The 15,653-nt window shown below is 38.6% G+C and overlaps 1 protein-coding gene across 7 annotated transcripts in view; it reads right to left on the bottom strand.

The window, feature by feature from the left end:
• Nucleotides 1–322: 322 nt before the first annotated feature.
• The window catches only part of PCNX1 (pecanex 1), a 91,181-nt gene continuing 75,850 nt past the window's right edge, over nucleotides 323–15,653 (bottom strand). For all 7 annotated transcript variants that reach the window (XM_065685931.1, XM_065685932.1, XM_065685934.1 and 4 more), the window contains 6 exons: nucleotides 14,549–14,779; nucleotides 13,887–14,161; nucleotides 11,893–12,134; nucleotides 10,390–10,826; nucleotides 8,844–8,984; nucleotides 323–5,329 (listed from right to left, as the gene is read on the bottom strand). In XM_065685931.1, the coding sequence (XP_065542003.1) occupies nucleotides 5,189–5,329; nucleotides 8,844–8,984; nucleotides 10,390–10,826; nucleotides 11,893–12,134; nucleotides 13,887–14,161; nucleotides 14,549–14,779 (1,467 nt within the window). In that variant the 3' untranslated portion in view covers nucleotides 323–5,188. The remainder of the gene's footprint in view (nucleotides 5,330–8,843; nucleotides 8,985–10,389; nucleotides 10,827–11,892; nucleotides 12,135–13,886; nucleotides 14,162–14,548; nucleotides 14,780–15,653) is intronic.

Below are 15,653 nucleotides of genomic sequence, written 5' to 3'. Positions count from 1 at the left end.
AGAACCATGAAGAATGGAAAATGACTAAGCATAAAGACAGCACAATAATTTCTGGGCTTTGAAAAAAAAAAATCCAAGAGAAGGGAAATTATGATAAATACTGAAAATGCTTCAACAAAGACAAGGGGAAAACATTTAAGTGTAGAAGAGATGCATGAAAACAGGTATGATGCTGGCAGTAAAATAGGAATAGCTGAGGTTTTCCTTTCTATAGAAAGGTAAGAGAAGTAATTTTAAAGTAAGAGAATCCTTCATTAAAGAGTGATTTAAAAATAGGGCGAATGACTCAAGAGAACAGAGTAGTGCAATAAATGACAACAAGTGAAAAAAGTTTTTTTTATTTCTCAGTGTTTCTCCACTGTCAATACTGTCCTTTTGCTGCAACATGTTGCAAAAAACTCTCTGCCTTTTCCATTTTAAACAGCTACACTATTTACAGGCCATTTCCAGTAACACACGCAGACACATACACGCTCACAGACACGCAGGTATGTATATCCCTATCCCTGGCAAGGTATCTGTTTGCTGGCAGAGGCGATACATATTTCCATTGTCCATTAAAAACCAAACCCATCCTCTCACACTGTACTTCCCTCTCCCTTTCCTAACCAGCAGCTCAACATTGGACTCCTGGGGACATCTGTGTAACACACTCAGAAGCCCAGCTACCTGATTGCCATCTCTCAGAGCTGTGGACTAGGTGTACTGGGATTATCTATTCAAACTGTACATAGCAGAAGTCATAAAATTTGCTCATATTCAGATGTTTGTGACTGAGTGATGTATTTATACTCCCAAAAATCTTTTGGGGCAGCCATCTTAATCACCTGTTTTGAAATATGCATATCATGCTGGGGTGAAACAAGCCACATGCTTTACTTTCCACCAAGGTGTTATGTACCCACTTTTTTACTAAGGCACCAGTAATTTTACCAGTAGAATTTCTGAACAAGTCCAGTGCCACTGAATGTACTGCAAGAGATTATCAAATAGCAAGCCAGACAAGAAAAGAATAGATGCCTATATAATAGGTATAAAAATCCTTAATAAAATTAAGTACATAAAACCTGTGGTGGTATAACCCCAAATCCAATGAGTTGAATAACATTTGAGTAACATTGTTAATGGTAAGAAAAGCAATCGATCCTGCTCCATTCTGTGAATGCAGAGTTCTGCAATTGAATATCTTTAAAGCAGTGTCTTTGTATCTTACACTCCTAGGTCTGTGTTGGTGTGTGCATTATCAGAGAAACAATTTCATGTTGAATCCAACTGCAAGGCATCTCTTGCTCCTGCTCACCCAAGTCCAGACAAAGCTTTATGGCCACTTGCCAAATAGCCATGGGCAGGGACCTGTGCCCCAAGTCTTCATCTTTCACCTCACCCATTATCTAGGCTTCTCAAAGAGTTCTTCAATTCCAAAGACAGTTCTGAATATGGGGGTAAGGAATCCCTGGTGATGAACTACACAGCTGACCTGAAAATTAAGATTACCATGCAAACATGCCAAGTGCCCCAAAGTGGCTATAGGAACATTCAACCTACTTACTCCTCCCTTACTCTCCCCCCCAACTCCAAAATCAGTTTGCAAATGCTGAATCATGAGAACACACCCCTAAATTCATCACAAGTATAACGGTGCAAGTGGCACAGAAATCTAGGTGTCAGTGGTGTCATAAACATTCCAGGGTTTTGTTTTAATCAGAACATTTTAAAATATTTCACAGGGAGGTGAAATAGGGAAAGGATTTAAAAAATTAAGTAGCAGCCATTTTCACCAAAGAACATAATCTGATTAGTGGGGGCTTTCCAGCATTTTTCTGCAATTTAATATTGGTTTTAGGGAGCAGGTATGTAACACAGATATCACCGTTGAAGAATTCAGAGATGGAAACTACCTGGAAGCTAAAACAATGGGGCTTAACTGGAATGTTCTTATGGCAAAAGAATATCACACAACGCAAGTGGACAAAGATAAAGCACTCATCCAGAATGGGTTTTCATGAAAGCTTAGAAAGATCTAAAAACCACCCCCGCTCCCCCCCCAAAAAAAATCTGATCTATTCTGAGCTTAATCTGACTAACAGGACTGATCTGAAAATACCCATCTTTTCCATACTCACAACAGGAGAAAAACACCATGCATTAAGACAAAGGCCAAAGAAAAGAAAACAGAAGATGAAATCACCCCTACCTAGAAAAGAGGTTTCCACAGACAGATCTGTCCTGTGGGGAGTTAAAAGTAAACAAACATGGTTTGTCACTTGCACATAGAAACCAATGACACAAGCTTTGCACAAACCAACATGTAATGGTGATTGCTGAACTTTAAGAGTTCAGAAAGAAGGAAAACTTTAATAAAATTTCCAAAGCCTTACAGAAAAGTGAACTTTCAACTAGGTGGCTTCTGTTGAGCAGATCTGGAATTAGCATGAGCACTATGCAAAGACTTCATAGCAGACACTTTCCAAGTATGTGAAAGAAGGTATTAACCTGTTAACTGGCCACACTGGAATCTACCTCCTGAAGGCAACACACCAAAAGCCTTAACATTGGAAAAAAAAAAAAGTAGAAAGATCCATTAATTCTCTTTGGCCCTTAAAAAAACCCCACCTTTTTCCCCCAATCAGCTGTTTGCTGATCTAATTCCAGGCAGTTAAGCATTCTCTACAGATTTTTATGGTAACGAGCCATTAATCCCTATCTACTACCAGCGATGGACATTGTCATTATCTTGTCCTGAAAGGACTGAAAGACTGTTCAAAGCCAGGGTTAACATCCAAAAAATTGCTTCAGTCAAGTTTGGTTTTTATAAATAAAAAAATCCAAACAAATAAAAAGCTCCCATAACCCCCCAAAACCCACAAACAAACAAAAAACACCAATGCATTTTGACTTCCAGTCATCTGCTTACCTCAAGGCTTCAGTACAGGAAAGAAACCCAGCCTTGTGCAACTAATATCAAATGGGGCCTATTCTCAAACTCCTCTTTCTAAAATGAAGCAGTATTTCTAGTGGTACAGAAAACCCTGTAATTACCTGAAGGGAAAAACACAGAATAAAGCCTCAACTAAAACCTTCAATTCAAAATGTACACATTTTCTTAATTCCTGATAGCAACATTACCAGACTGCTAAAGAAGGTTTATCTACTGTACTGTTTTCAGATACGCAGGAGATGAATTTAGCTACACTATAATGTGCAGATATGATGAATTATGTGGAACAGCAGAATTATTTCAAAGGTGGCAGACCTAGAACTGTGCATTTACACCAAGACTGAACTGGACTGAATATGCATAAACCAAATAGTAATATGCAACCATAAGATGCACAGTACTTTGAGTACATGTTTGCATAGCATATGATGTAAGCAAAGTCCCAGTATAATTCACTAGGAACAGTATCCAGAATTGACTAGCTACCAGGCTCACAGATTTGCCCTTTCATGGCTAGATGGCATACAGCGACTTGAGTCAGAATACGTATGTTTCTTAGGTAGCTGTTTCTTTCTTTGTTTTTTTCTCAGCCCATATAATTTCACTCTTACATTAGGTACATAACAGACAATGTTCCTCTGATGTCAGAGAAATAATTGCAATAATCTCTGTGCTGAATCAGAAGTCTTTTCTGGTTATGTTATATATAAGAAGTAGAGGTGACTGGGAAAAAGATGGCTGCTCCCAAAAGCTAGGACTGTGTGCAGTTTCCCCACAGAGTCCTAAGTAATGACAGGTCAGAAACAGGAAACAATCACAACAGGTAGATTTTTTTTTTTTACGGATTAAGAAAAGTGAGTCATAGGAACTGCAAGTCAAGAACAAACCAGTTTCCCTCTCACACTCCCATGATAGTTCTGAGTTACTTGTTTCCCTGAATACACACTTTAAAAAAATACAATAAAACCTAGGATATGTAACACATGAGTAATTCAACTTCACAGTTATAAATACTCAAATTACACTTACATAGAATATATCATCACAGAAAATAAAATTCAAGTCATAGAAAAGAATGAAGACTAAAGGGAAAGAAAAGGCAAGGTGGTAAAAGTGATACAAGTTTAGGGCTGTGCCTTCTATGAAAGCTCTTTAAAAGCTGAAGTAATTTTTTGTTGTTGTTGTTCTTGGGGATTTTGTTGTTGCCGGTTTTCCTTTCTAAATCGGATAGAATAAAAAAAAAACCTTCAAACATCCATGAAGTAATCACAGACCTGTACCTCCCCCTACAAAACTGAAACAACCGTCTCTGCCAGAGAAGAGCCAACAAAACAACATAATCAGCTCCAGGTGTAAAGAAGCAAAGTAGCCAGGGCCAGTGAGGAGGGAACAAATGAAAGGTAGTATTTTAGGATTCACTTTAAAGCTAGATGTGTTGTACAGATTTGAGGTACCACTGCCACCACAATAGTCTGATGTAGTACAGGGATACTCAGGTGCTTTTCTATATATGTTATTTTACCATTTATTGTGAAAAGGATGCAGCAAATGCACTTGTACGAAATACAGAACATAGAACCAAACCCATGGCACAGCCCTTACCATCAACATGTATATGGAGAGGGAGGGGATTAATCCCAAAGGCAATTTAAATAACGGTCTTTTATATACTTATATTTATATATATAAATAAATGTTCTCAGCAATCTCAGGGTTGTTTTTAGTGCATTGCTGTAAAAAAATTAGTGCAGTTCTCATTAATGTTTAGCTCATAAGGAATAAGAATCTATACATCTGTTCAGTCTCTTCTTGCCACACCTGAAACCCTTACACTGTTTCACCAAACTGAAGGTTTGTAGTCAATTTCTTTAAAATAAGGTGGATGAACTCCACACACTCTTGTGACAAGACATGGCAATTTTTGGCAAAACAATTAGAAAAATATGAGGTGCTCTGATCTTAGAACTGAAAAGTTTGTTGATTTAAAGCATTACGCAATGCATAAACAAAATTTATAAACAAAAAGATATGTCTCAACAAATCTATCCTTCATGCAAATGTTTCTTCAGCAGCTAACAACTTAAAAAAATTTCTTACACTTGTTTATTTGGGGAAAGGAACTTAAACAAATCTGTGTTTCAAGTCCTTTCCTACAACTGGACCGAAGTTTCATGTCCTGGGAGATGCTTCTTCTGGACCCTTCTCTCTTCTGAACTGTCGGAGAAGGGGAAGTTTCAGTCTCAAAGAGATTTACACTTCAGCCCCAAGTTCAAGGACTCCAGTTTCAACAACAGCAACATATTTATCTTCAATTTGAACCAGCAGGATGGTTTTATCTATATGGGACCGACTACTTGGATCTCTGCTGCAAGGCACCCAGCGGTGAATCACCTGGGGGGAAACAAAAAAGAAGTGTAATAAAATGTGAAGTTCCATGGGGAAAACTGCCATATCAAAGTCATGGCTGATAATTCAAGATGCTTACAGGGCAAAAGGAGCAATAATGTAAGTGCTATATTGACTTAGTTGCTCACTTTTCAGGGACAGCATAACCACAGGCAAGCTTACCCACTTAAGCCTTGCTGAAGAGCTGCAGCTTACCTGAGAAAAGCCAGCCTTTGATTTGAATTTCATCAGCTGACCCAAATCAGAACGAAACAGTTCATGCAAAGTGAGTAAAAACTGTTAAAAAGTGTACATGTACTGATTTGGGATATTTTATATCCCAAAGCTGTAATAGTTTTAAAATACCTCAGTATTGTACAGCAAAAGCACAGAACTGTAGTTTATCAAGAGTTGGGGTATAAACTACTCTCTCCTCTAAGTCAAATCCCTTGCCCTAATTTTGTTCGCTCTGAATTCAAGGTTGATCTTTCAAATGAAATTATTCAAAGATAATTTAAAATGAAAAAATACTGCAGAGAGGAAAGGTTTCAGAAACAGTGCTACAAACTACTGTCCCATACTCTCTTGGTTATACAGAATTCATGTTCTTTGATCTGCTGCTACCAACGATTTTGCCTGATACTGACCATCAGAACGCCCCTTTTTCCATACAGGCCCTTGAATGTGTCTGATCAGCTGCCTCCATAAAAATGAAACTTAAATTTTTGGGTGCCTCAAAGGAACCACAAGGATGCTCCAGTAACATGGTTTTAAATATTGCCAGCACCACAGAAATAAAATTCTCAAATTTGCTAAAGTCAAGACAAGGTAAGGTAAAAAAAATAAGTAAAATGTAATCCAGGACAGGACACTTTGCAGGATTTCTAAAGATTCAGGTGAGGAAGAAAGGACAGAACCCCACAATTAACCTACATCTTCCAAGATCAAATTCAAAAGACCCCCTTAATCCTCACTATACCCAACTGACAGCTGCCAATTTCTCTAATGCTGAGCGAAGGAGATTCAGCTTTCTCCACTGCAGGAGATATAGACTGCATTCACAGTAAGAGCATTTCACCTAGGGAAGCAGGGCATCTTCACTTCCCCTTTGTCTGATGCAACAGCATGATATTCAAGCAGTGTGTTCAAGTCTGACTTACTTCAAAGTAAACTTTTTATGCTGCTGTACGGAGAGAGGTCAGGAATATTCTATTCCCAGATATATACAGAATTTCCCAATAAAGTCCAAGTACTACATCCTTGTTGTTCAAGCTTCAAGCTGGTGCCTTTGTGATAGCTAAGGGCAAACTCCAAAAGCATCAGTATCACAACTCCTTAAAAATTGTGCTTATGCAAGAGTTGTACATAGATTATAACTCACTGCAGCCACCCACTCACACTTGGTTTTACCATCTCTCCTATTATGACTGGCATTTATTTGATGCCCCATGAGTGATAACATGCAAAATGATGTCACTAGACAGCAAAGAGGTGGTAAGAATCTCTTGAGGGGGGGAAAGTGCTCTTCTGCATGCTAGTGCAGGTATCATAGAAAGATAATGCAGAGTATACTTTAATCTCAAAGTCCTGGAAAAAGTACATACAATAGAAAGAGGACTGCTAAATTTCATTTCCTTGAAGAAACTCTATAATGTCTTTGTGTAATACATCTACTGCATACTTAGCAAAATAAAAAGCAAAACTAGGAAAAAAGCTTTTTCTATGTAGTAGGAAAGTTTTAAAGAGCTGGACTTCATACCAAGAGTACTGACACCAGGCTTTAGCTGGTAAATTGCCTGATGAGCAGTACTGTAGCAGGTAAGAATAATTTCTGCCTGTTTGCAGGAAGGACTGCAGCTGCAGGATCAGAAAGGGAAGACTCTCCTGAGAGCTTATGATACTAGTATGTTTAAACACAGGCAGCTGAAGCAGGCAGTGGAAACTATGTCAAGTTAAATCCTGTCCCTCTAATCACACACAGGATAATCTGGTGCTTTCCCCCTTTCACCTTAGGTCAAAAATGAGCTTCTAAAAAACCCTGCCAGTATCCTGCACCAAAAATAGATGAGAAGCATTAGAACAGCAGCTTACTCTGCCCTTCAAATCCTTGTTTTAATTCTCTCTGTAACATCAATCACTACATGCCTGCATGCTGCAACTGCAAAATACACAAGCTCATGAAAAGAAAAAAATTGTCCAGTGATACCAGGTAACAGGACGTGTTTTGATACAACCCTTCACATTCACCATCTTGACAGCATGCTTGATCTGCAATAGCTAACAAGGAAATTCCAAAGCTGTAACATCTAAACTGAACACTGTTTACAACAGCTTTCTGCTCCTAGAGCACTGACATAAGGCTTTGGGCTTGTAAACTGCTTGATGAGCAGCATCACAGCAGGCAAGAATACAGCTGTAGGATCAGAAAGGGAAGACATACAAGATAACTCTACTATCTTGAGAGTGGATGGTCAACTATGGTACAGTTATTTGTGGAAGGGATTTATTTCCAGGGCCTTTCCTTCACATACATAACAAGGTAATTTGACATATGCTGTGTTATCAGCATATTCTCATTTCTTACCTGAAGCTTGCACATACATCCACAGTGATGCAGACCTTCAGACAACAAAATCCAGCCCCTGAATTAAATTTATAAATAATGCCTCCAATTGAGGTAACCACTCAAAGCAAATTCTTATGAACTGTCAGAACTAACGTGTTCCAAATAAAAACAGTTTTATTGACTAACCAATGCAGACACAATGTCAGTGACTCTTTCCTTTTACTATTTGTCACTGGAAGAATACCGACTAGAGCATCTTTATTGACACAAAGATCTAAAAAACCCATATGCTTCAGTAAAAACCAAAAAGGTTCAAAGACAGAGCTGGGTTTTTTACTCCTAAAAAGGGCTTAAATCAAGAGATAAGTTTTCTAACTAATGCAATGACTTTTTATAAAACCCTACAAAAAAGAGAGACAGAGGTTCAAGTCATAGGTGTTTGCAAGTTTTAGCCACAGCAGATTTCTTTTTTAAGAGGAAGTAAACACTTAGCATGTACTTATAATTAAGAGGCATCTAAAGACAATCTTGACTATCTTCATCAGGATAATTTACAAACAAATACTGTTAAGCATTCAGTTAAGGACTCTTTGGTAAGCTGACCTTCTGTATTTACTCAAGGATAAACAGTTTAAGGAAAGGAAAATGAAGGTTGGATGAATGACTGCAATGCCTGAGAGTTCATGACAAGAGCTGGAAGAAGGCAAGGAAGCAGAGGTAGTTGACAATGCTTGAATCATCACCCTGTGTCTTTTGGATACAGCTGCAGTAATATCCTTCTGCTTCAAACTAGGATTCTGGACCTGCTCTTCCAGCAACAGTGACTTGGAGGACAGTTGCTGGTCCAACTTAACTACTACATTTATCTTTCGTCTTAACATCTAGGCAGACTGCCATAGCATCAAGACACTGCCATTCTTAAAATTAGCTTGCCAGCATCTGAGTAAAACTTACATGGCCTTCCATGCCTTCCTGAGGACTCCAGTCTTTCCAGCTGTTTCTTCCAGCTTTTAGCCGTATCACCTCATCTGGCCACTGCAGCTCTTTCCTTTTTGACACGTTGATCCCTTCCAGTACTTGACTGGGATCCATTAACTATAAGTAGGAATTGAGTTTTGACTGTTAGTTCAGCCAAAATTTAAGAGAAACAGATAAACTGTAGCTTTTGCATACTTCCAGAGAACTGACCTTAACCCACAGATATTGATTTCTGACCAATTTCAATGGTGGAAACTCAAGCTCCAGGCTAGGAAAAAGCCTGAGCAACACTGCATTTGGAAATTAGGCTGTGGTTTCACACACAGAGCTGACAATATCATCAAGTCACTGCTGCTGTCTGAAGCAGCAGCTCTGGTTCCCCTTCCCACCCCTTCTTTCAGTTACACTGGCTCATGGCAGCATATAAGATACCACAACATAAGCACAGGCAGCACATGGTCCAGTAGCAGGGAAGAGTTAAGTGATGATGAACTGTTAAAACTGCCTCATCACTTCATACAGAACACATTAAGAAACACCATCTTGGAGAATTTGCTGTTGGGCTGAAGACCTATCTATCTACCAGCACTGTTAGCTGAGAACCACCCTCTGTTTTTAAGTAAACTGGCACAGGGGCAGCAGGAAAAAACTCCTGAAAACTTCCTATTTAAGGACAGAGAGAACCACAGTGCCCACTATCCAAGGGTACATGACAACTTTGCCTGTATCCTCCTCCCACAGACGAATTAGGCAGTTTGATAGAAGGGCTCCTGCCTGCAAACAAAAGCTACTAAGTACAGACTTGCAAAATTAATTCATTAACTTCACGCACTATGATGCAGTTTAATAAGGATTACTCTACAATGATGTGATACTAGCAATGAAATTGTGTTTGTTATAATTTACCCTGTTAAATCTACTTCTTGATGTTTCCCACTAATACACTGCCAAAGGCATACACGTGGGGCTAATAAAAAGCTAGAAGAGCAAGAATACAAATTTCTGGATTTTCACAAAATGAGTAAGGCTGCCATGATTAACTTAGTCGATGGTGTATTGCTTGCTGCTCAGTAAACCCAGACTTGAGGCAATAACCAAAGAATAAATACACATGTAAATGAATAAATATGTATGAAAGTGAAAAATTTTTACACTTTTGTGAAAATCTATCTGGTTTACATTAAAAAAGCTACCTGCTTTCTACTTTGCAAATGAAGCTGTTCAGTTTTATGTGTTGTAATAATAAAGGCAAACTAAGTATGAAGCGGAACTGAGCTCAGTTGACATTCTCAAAGCTGCACTACAGCAAAACATACAAGTAAACACAGATGTCTAAGCATGCGAGAAGGTTGGTTGTCCAGATATCCTTTTCCTCACATTAGCTTTCCAACTGCACAATAGTTGTATACTGAGGTATTCCAGACTGTGTGTATTCAGAAAGTAGTGATTTCAACAACATCCAAGGTAACACTAACAAAAGCACATGGAAGCATAGGTTAACTTGTTCTTCTTGACTATTCACCTGGATTCTGTAAATAACATCATCCTTTTTGGCTTGCATTTGATTTGCAGGGCTTGCATTGCCACCTGACTGAGTTTCAGTTGCATTACTCCCTCCTTCTGTCCCTAGAAAGCCCACAAGGGCATGCTGTTTACAGGCTGGGATGCTTTGGCTGGAGCTGCTAGAAGAGGGCAGTCCATGCTGCACGCTGACCCCAGTCTGGCCAGTAGGTTCCATTTGGTTCACCATAGACAGGCGGGACTGGATGGATGATGGAAGGTTACGAAGGGATATCTGACTGGTGGAAGAGCGCCGACAAGGCACAAAGCCCGTTGTAGATGTGCGAAGAGATGAATGACGACTGCCGTAGCAATAAGATGAATGGCTAGCTACTGAGGCACGGGCAGGGGAATGTCTGACAAGGCTCGACTGCACAGAGTGAGAGCTGTGACTGGTGCCTAAAAGTAAAAGATACAGAATCAGGAGAGTTTGATAAAGACTCCCATACACATTAGATTGCTGACAAATGTCTTAGCACTTACGGACAAAACTTCTGGGTCTAATCAACAACATCTGAAACAGCTGTACTGCAGAATATCTCTGTTGCATTTCATATAGCAAAGCATTTGAACACATTCCACTAATCTTATTTTGGAATTTCATATTCTGCTCAATTCCCAATCCTTTTAAGACAAGTAGCCTGAAAAACACTTTAGTCTTGCTCTTCCTGCACCGTTTGTTTCTTAATATTACACTTAAGTTTCCCATACTTAAGGCATTAAGGCATGTAAATGTCTGTTTCAAAACCTGTAAACATTATTTCTTAGTATGCTTCACTAGATGTTCAAAGATGGAGTCAGAAAATTTGTTAGAGCAAAAGCTGTGTTTAAACAAGTTCATAAACATTTAATACACTTGAAAAACAGGAGCTGCTGTTTATGAGAACTGGTGCTATTGTTTTTCCAATACCAAGTGCTTGTGGATACCCTTCCACAGTTGACAGACTAATTATTTGTGTAAAAAAAGTTCATTCAACTAGATACACTTTCATACACTTTCTGAGTGAAGGTAGAGATCGGAAAGCCTTTTCTCAGCTTTACTGTTTATCACCTCCCTAGCTACAGATCGCTACAGACTCTTGGATAGGATTCAGCTAAAATACTATGGAAACAGAAAATCCATTCTACTGTATAATTAAGAACTATAACAACACTTAAAAATACAAAGTTTAGCATTTACAGAAGAAAAAAAAAAAATATCTATCTGTAGAAACAGGTTATAAAAGTTATTTAATCTATTTTGCCAGCACAACTATACCCCTACTGCTCTATCTGTTTGGGAACCTTGCAATGCCGAAAGCAGTACTGTAGTTTGAGATGAATCCAGCAGATATTAACACTACATCAAATCACTTTTGCTTGCTTTATCTTGTAACTTAGGCCTGATCCAAAGACCTGAAAGGCCAGTTCTGCCTATAATACTGTACTTGTACAAAATCATTAAAATAAAACAAAGCAACTTTACCCAAAGTGGAGGGATGAGTTGGTGGATGAGCTGCAGGAAGAGTTGTCGGATGAGCTGCAACAGGAGGGTGCTGTACTGCTCCAGGTCCCTGCCCTGCAGTTGCATTCCCTCCTCCTTGTGACATGCTGCTCTGAGACTCATTGATAGTTGCATTGTTACTTGTGCAAGAAGCTCCACCTCCAGCATCTGAATCCTCAATATTTCCACCACTATTGCAGCCAGCTCCACAGCCTTTCCTTAGCCTGAAAACATAAGGCAATTGACATGTTAAGTCAGGCCTCTTAACCGTTACGATTCTAAGAAATGCCTTATGACGACAGGCAAAAGGCTTTACCCAGCACAATCCACAGCATTCCCCAAAATCACATAAAACTTGACTTTATTGTCTCAGAACATGCTTCACAAATATAAATGCTGCTTTCTAAGAGCCTGCAATTTTCTTCATGACAACTATTCATGTAACAGTAATTTATCGTAAGCCAAATGCTCATATAAATTAGTTTTTGAAAAATCAAGCCACTTCTGAAATACAATAGAGATAAAATCCTAAATATAAAACGCTGGCAGAACACCTTGGTTATTTTGTCATAGTTTAGTAAAATTCATGCTCTTTAACAGTCGTGTATTGTTAGACTGCAGAAGCTTTGTCTATTCAGATGACCTGAAATGTTAGGGTTTTCTTGTTTGTGTTTTTTTGTTCGGTTTCTTGTTTATTTTTTCTTTTGTATGTATTTGGTTTCTTGTTACCTTCAGTAACATATAGCTGTTGAAGCACATATTGCCATCATTTGAATCACAAATTCTCATGTGAATTCTGAACATTCAGACAGCAAATCAGACAATGTTTTCTAGTGGATATAATCATACAGGCTTTTCACTGCATCATTTCCATTAATGAACTTCAGATGGACACCAAAAAACCACAGCACATTCCTCCTTTCTTCCAATTCATACTTTTTATTACTCTTTTCTTACTGTTGCATTCAAACAACTGAGCACTCCTTTATGAATGTATTTGCCCCGAGATTCAGAATCCCAAAGCATACACAGCCTGACTCCATACACTGTTCTGTGTCATCCTTTCACCTGTTACTCTATCCATGTGTCAGACAAGCAGATGGCTAAAGAAGACAAACACCACAGACAGTAGTAAGTGTGGCGTATTCTGGGGTGAAGCAGCACCTTCTGTTTGATGCACTATATATCTCCAAGTGTAAATACAAACATCAGAACAGCTACAGGACCTGCAAGAACCGGTAAGAACCGGCACACATTTCTGAATGCCACACACAGCTGCCACTGTTGCTTTTGGAGCCACAGTCATAAGTGGCCAGACCTGCAGTACAAGTTCTCATGGCCTGTAAGATACAGCACAGGAAGAGTTTGTACTGGGTTACCAGGGGGAGCATGTAGAGGGAAGACAATATTATCACTCCAGTTACTTGTTCTGGCTCTGACACACTGGGCATTTATAAGCACTCATGAAATTCTAAGCAGCCAACACTTGTATTACTATGGATAAATATAGCCTAACAGCATTAATACTGCATTTGCACGCTAAATATTTGCCAGACAGGAACCCTACCAAACAGTCCTGATACTGTAAAAATGGTATTATAAACTGCAAAAGTGATGGTACTGAAAAAACAAAACCCAGAACTACAGAGGTTGTATTGTCTCTCATTATCAGACCTTATATTAGAACTGGAGCTGTAGCTCTTGCATCTGTACATTCTGTCCTGTTTTTTTTCCAAGCTCTCATTTACATAATTTGTGGTGCATTACTTCCATGCCTTGAAGTTAATCCTGAACCAAAGCAGTTGCCATATGCTACGAATATGCTCAAAATAAAAATCAAGGCTTATTTTTATGTGACTGAATATTACAAAATTAAGCTGTGTTAGGCATAGTTAATAGTAGTAGTTACTGAGACTAGTTAATGGAATATGAGAGCATGAACACATAGTAAATGAGAATTCATTTCCTCAGCTCACCTGTGCCATGTAGACACTATGAAGTTTCTGATGTTTCCTAAACTGATAGCTCCCCCGAGAATCTCCTTCAGCTGTTCATGACTATCTGAATAGGAAGTAGTCAAAGGTGAGACGTAGATTGGGTAACCAATTGGCTGGTCACAGGAGGAGTTGATCATGTTCCTCAGAGCTTGTTTTGCATTTTGGATACTTCCTCTTTCTGGATTACGATTACGCAGGAAGACAAGTTCCTGCTGTTGTCCTGCCCACAGGCCACGCACACACTCCTTATTCACCTGCAAAAGCCACGTAGAAAGGCTGTGTCAGAAAGGGAAACAATGAGTGTGTGTGATGACTGCTTTGCTATACCTAGGTCTCCATGAATTTATGGAATACTGCAGTGCAGAACTGCAAGCATTTATATTCATTCTTCATAAAGCTGAACTTCTGGACACAGGCTGCAACAGCAAGAAGAAAGCAAATCTAAGAATGGGATGAGAAATAGGTATTTTAAGTCAGAAACTCATTTTCTGATTAAATACTTCCACTGTATGAGAAGAAGCAGTCTCAGCAATGACAGACTGGTAGTAAAAAAGCAGTGTTTTGAGTTGAAGTAGCAGTTTGGTATAGTTATTAAAAATACACAACATACCATCACGTTGTGAAGCATGCACAAGACTTACCTTGATGACCCTGAAACTGAGATACCGCTTGTTCAGCATAATGATCTTGTATTCATTGGTGCCATCATCCATCACATGACGCAGAGCAAGGAGGGAGGGAGAATTGGAAAGAACAGCACTCCGCCAAGCAGGATCGCCTTCATGTGCTATAACTAGATTTTCTTCATGGGTTGTTATGGCTTCATATAGGACAGAAGGATCATCATATTCATCTGGAGAAGTGAAGTGATCCTGTTTCCAAGAATGCACATACAGTAAGATTTGATTAATATTTCAGGTGTAACTACATATAAAACAAAACACCCCCCCCAAAAAAAAAAAAACAAAATCAAACATTTCACACCTCAAACTCTTAGGAAGCTCAGTGAAGCTAGACAAAAAATTAATCAGATACCTATACTAGAGGACATGGTTAAAGATGAGCTTTTTTCCAAATAGATTCATTCTTTTTGCTTGTGTTTGCTTCCTTTTTTAACTCAAGAAAAAAAAAAGTAGGATCTGCCTATTACTAATTCAAGTGAATTCTTAGTTGAATTTTACACTAGATTTCTACCTATTGCCTACAGAAGCATTTTAGCTTCTTTCCTTCTTCGCAAGTTTCCAAGTATAACACTTAAGTAAAGCACTGACTACCAAGCCTGTATTACATGAAAAGAGCAACCGAAAGAAGTTTTATCTGCTTTTTCTATTAAAAGTTCATATTAATACTTGATGACAGATGATTTCAGCAGATACTATCACGCAATTTACATTACCACCAGTCAAATGGAAACAAAATCTGCAAGTTCAATTCAGTATTAGGTCACATTACTACTTGGTTAAAGAAAGATAGTGGTTAAGTTTCCAACACTGGCTGGTTCTTGATATACAATTGCATTGCAAGTGGATAAAAATCACCCTTTATAGATTAATACAATAATGTTCAGATAATTGTAATTTCCTCACTTTTCATTTTGACTTAATTCAAGCCCATTCTGCACAGTAACCTAATATACTGAGAACACTTCAGAATTGTTGAAATGGTACTCTAGCTGTTTTCAACGTTGATTTTGTAATTATTCTACTTTTCTACATGTAATCCTAACATAAGCATTCTGCTAACTTT

Source organism: Lathamus discolor, chromosome 6 (genome assembly GCF_037157495.1).
Source record: "Lathamus discolor isolate bLatDis1 chromosome 6, bLatDis1.hap1, whole genome shotgun sequence".
Classification (NCBI taxonomy): Eukaryota; Metazoa; Chordata; class Aves; order Psittaciformes; family Psittacidae; genus Lathamus; species Lathamus discolor.
The sequence above is the reverse complement of the archived record's forward strand: the minus strand, read 5'-3'. Positions and strand labels throughout refer to the sequence as shown.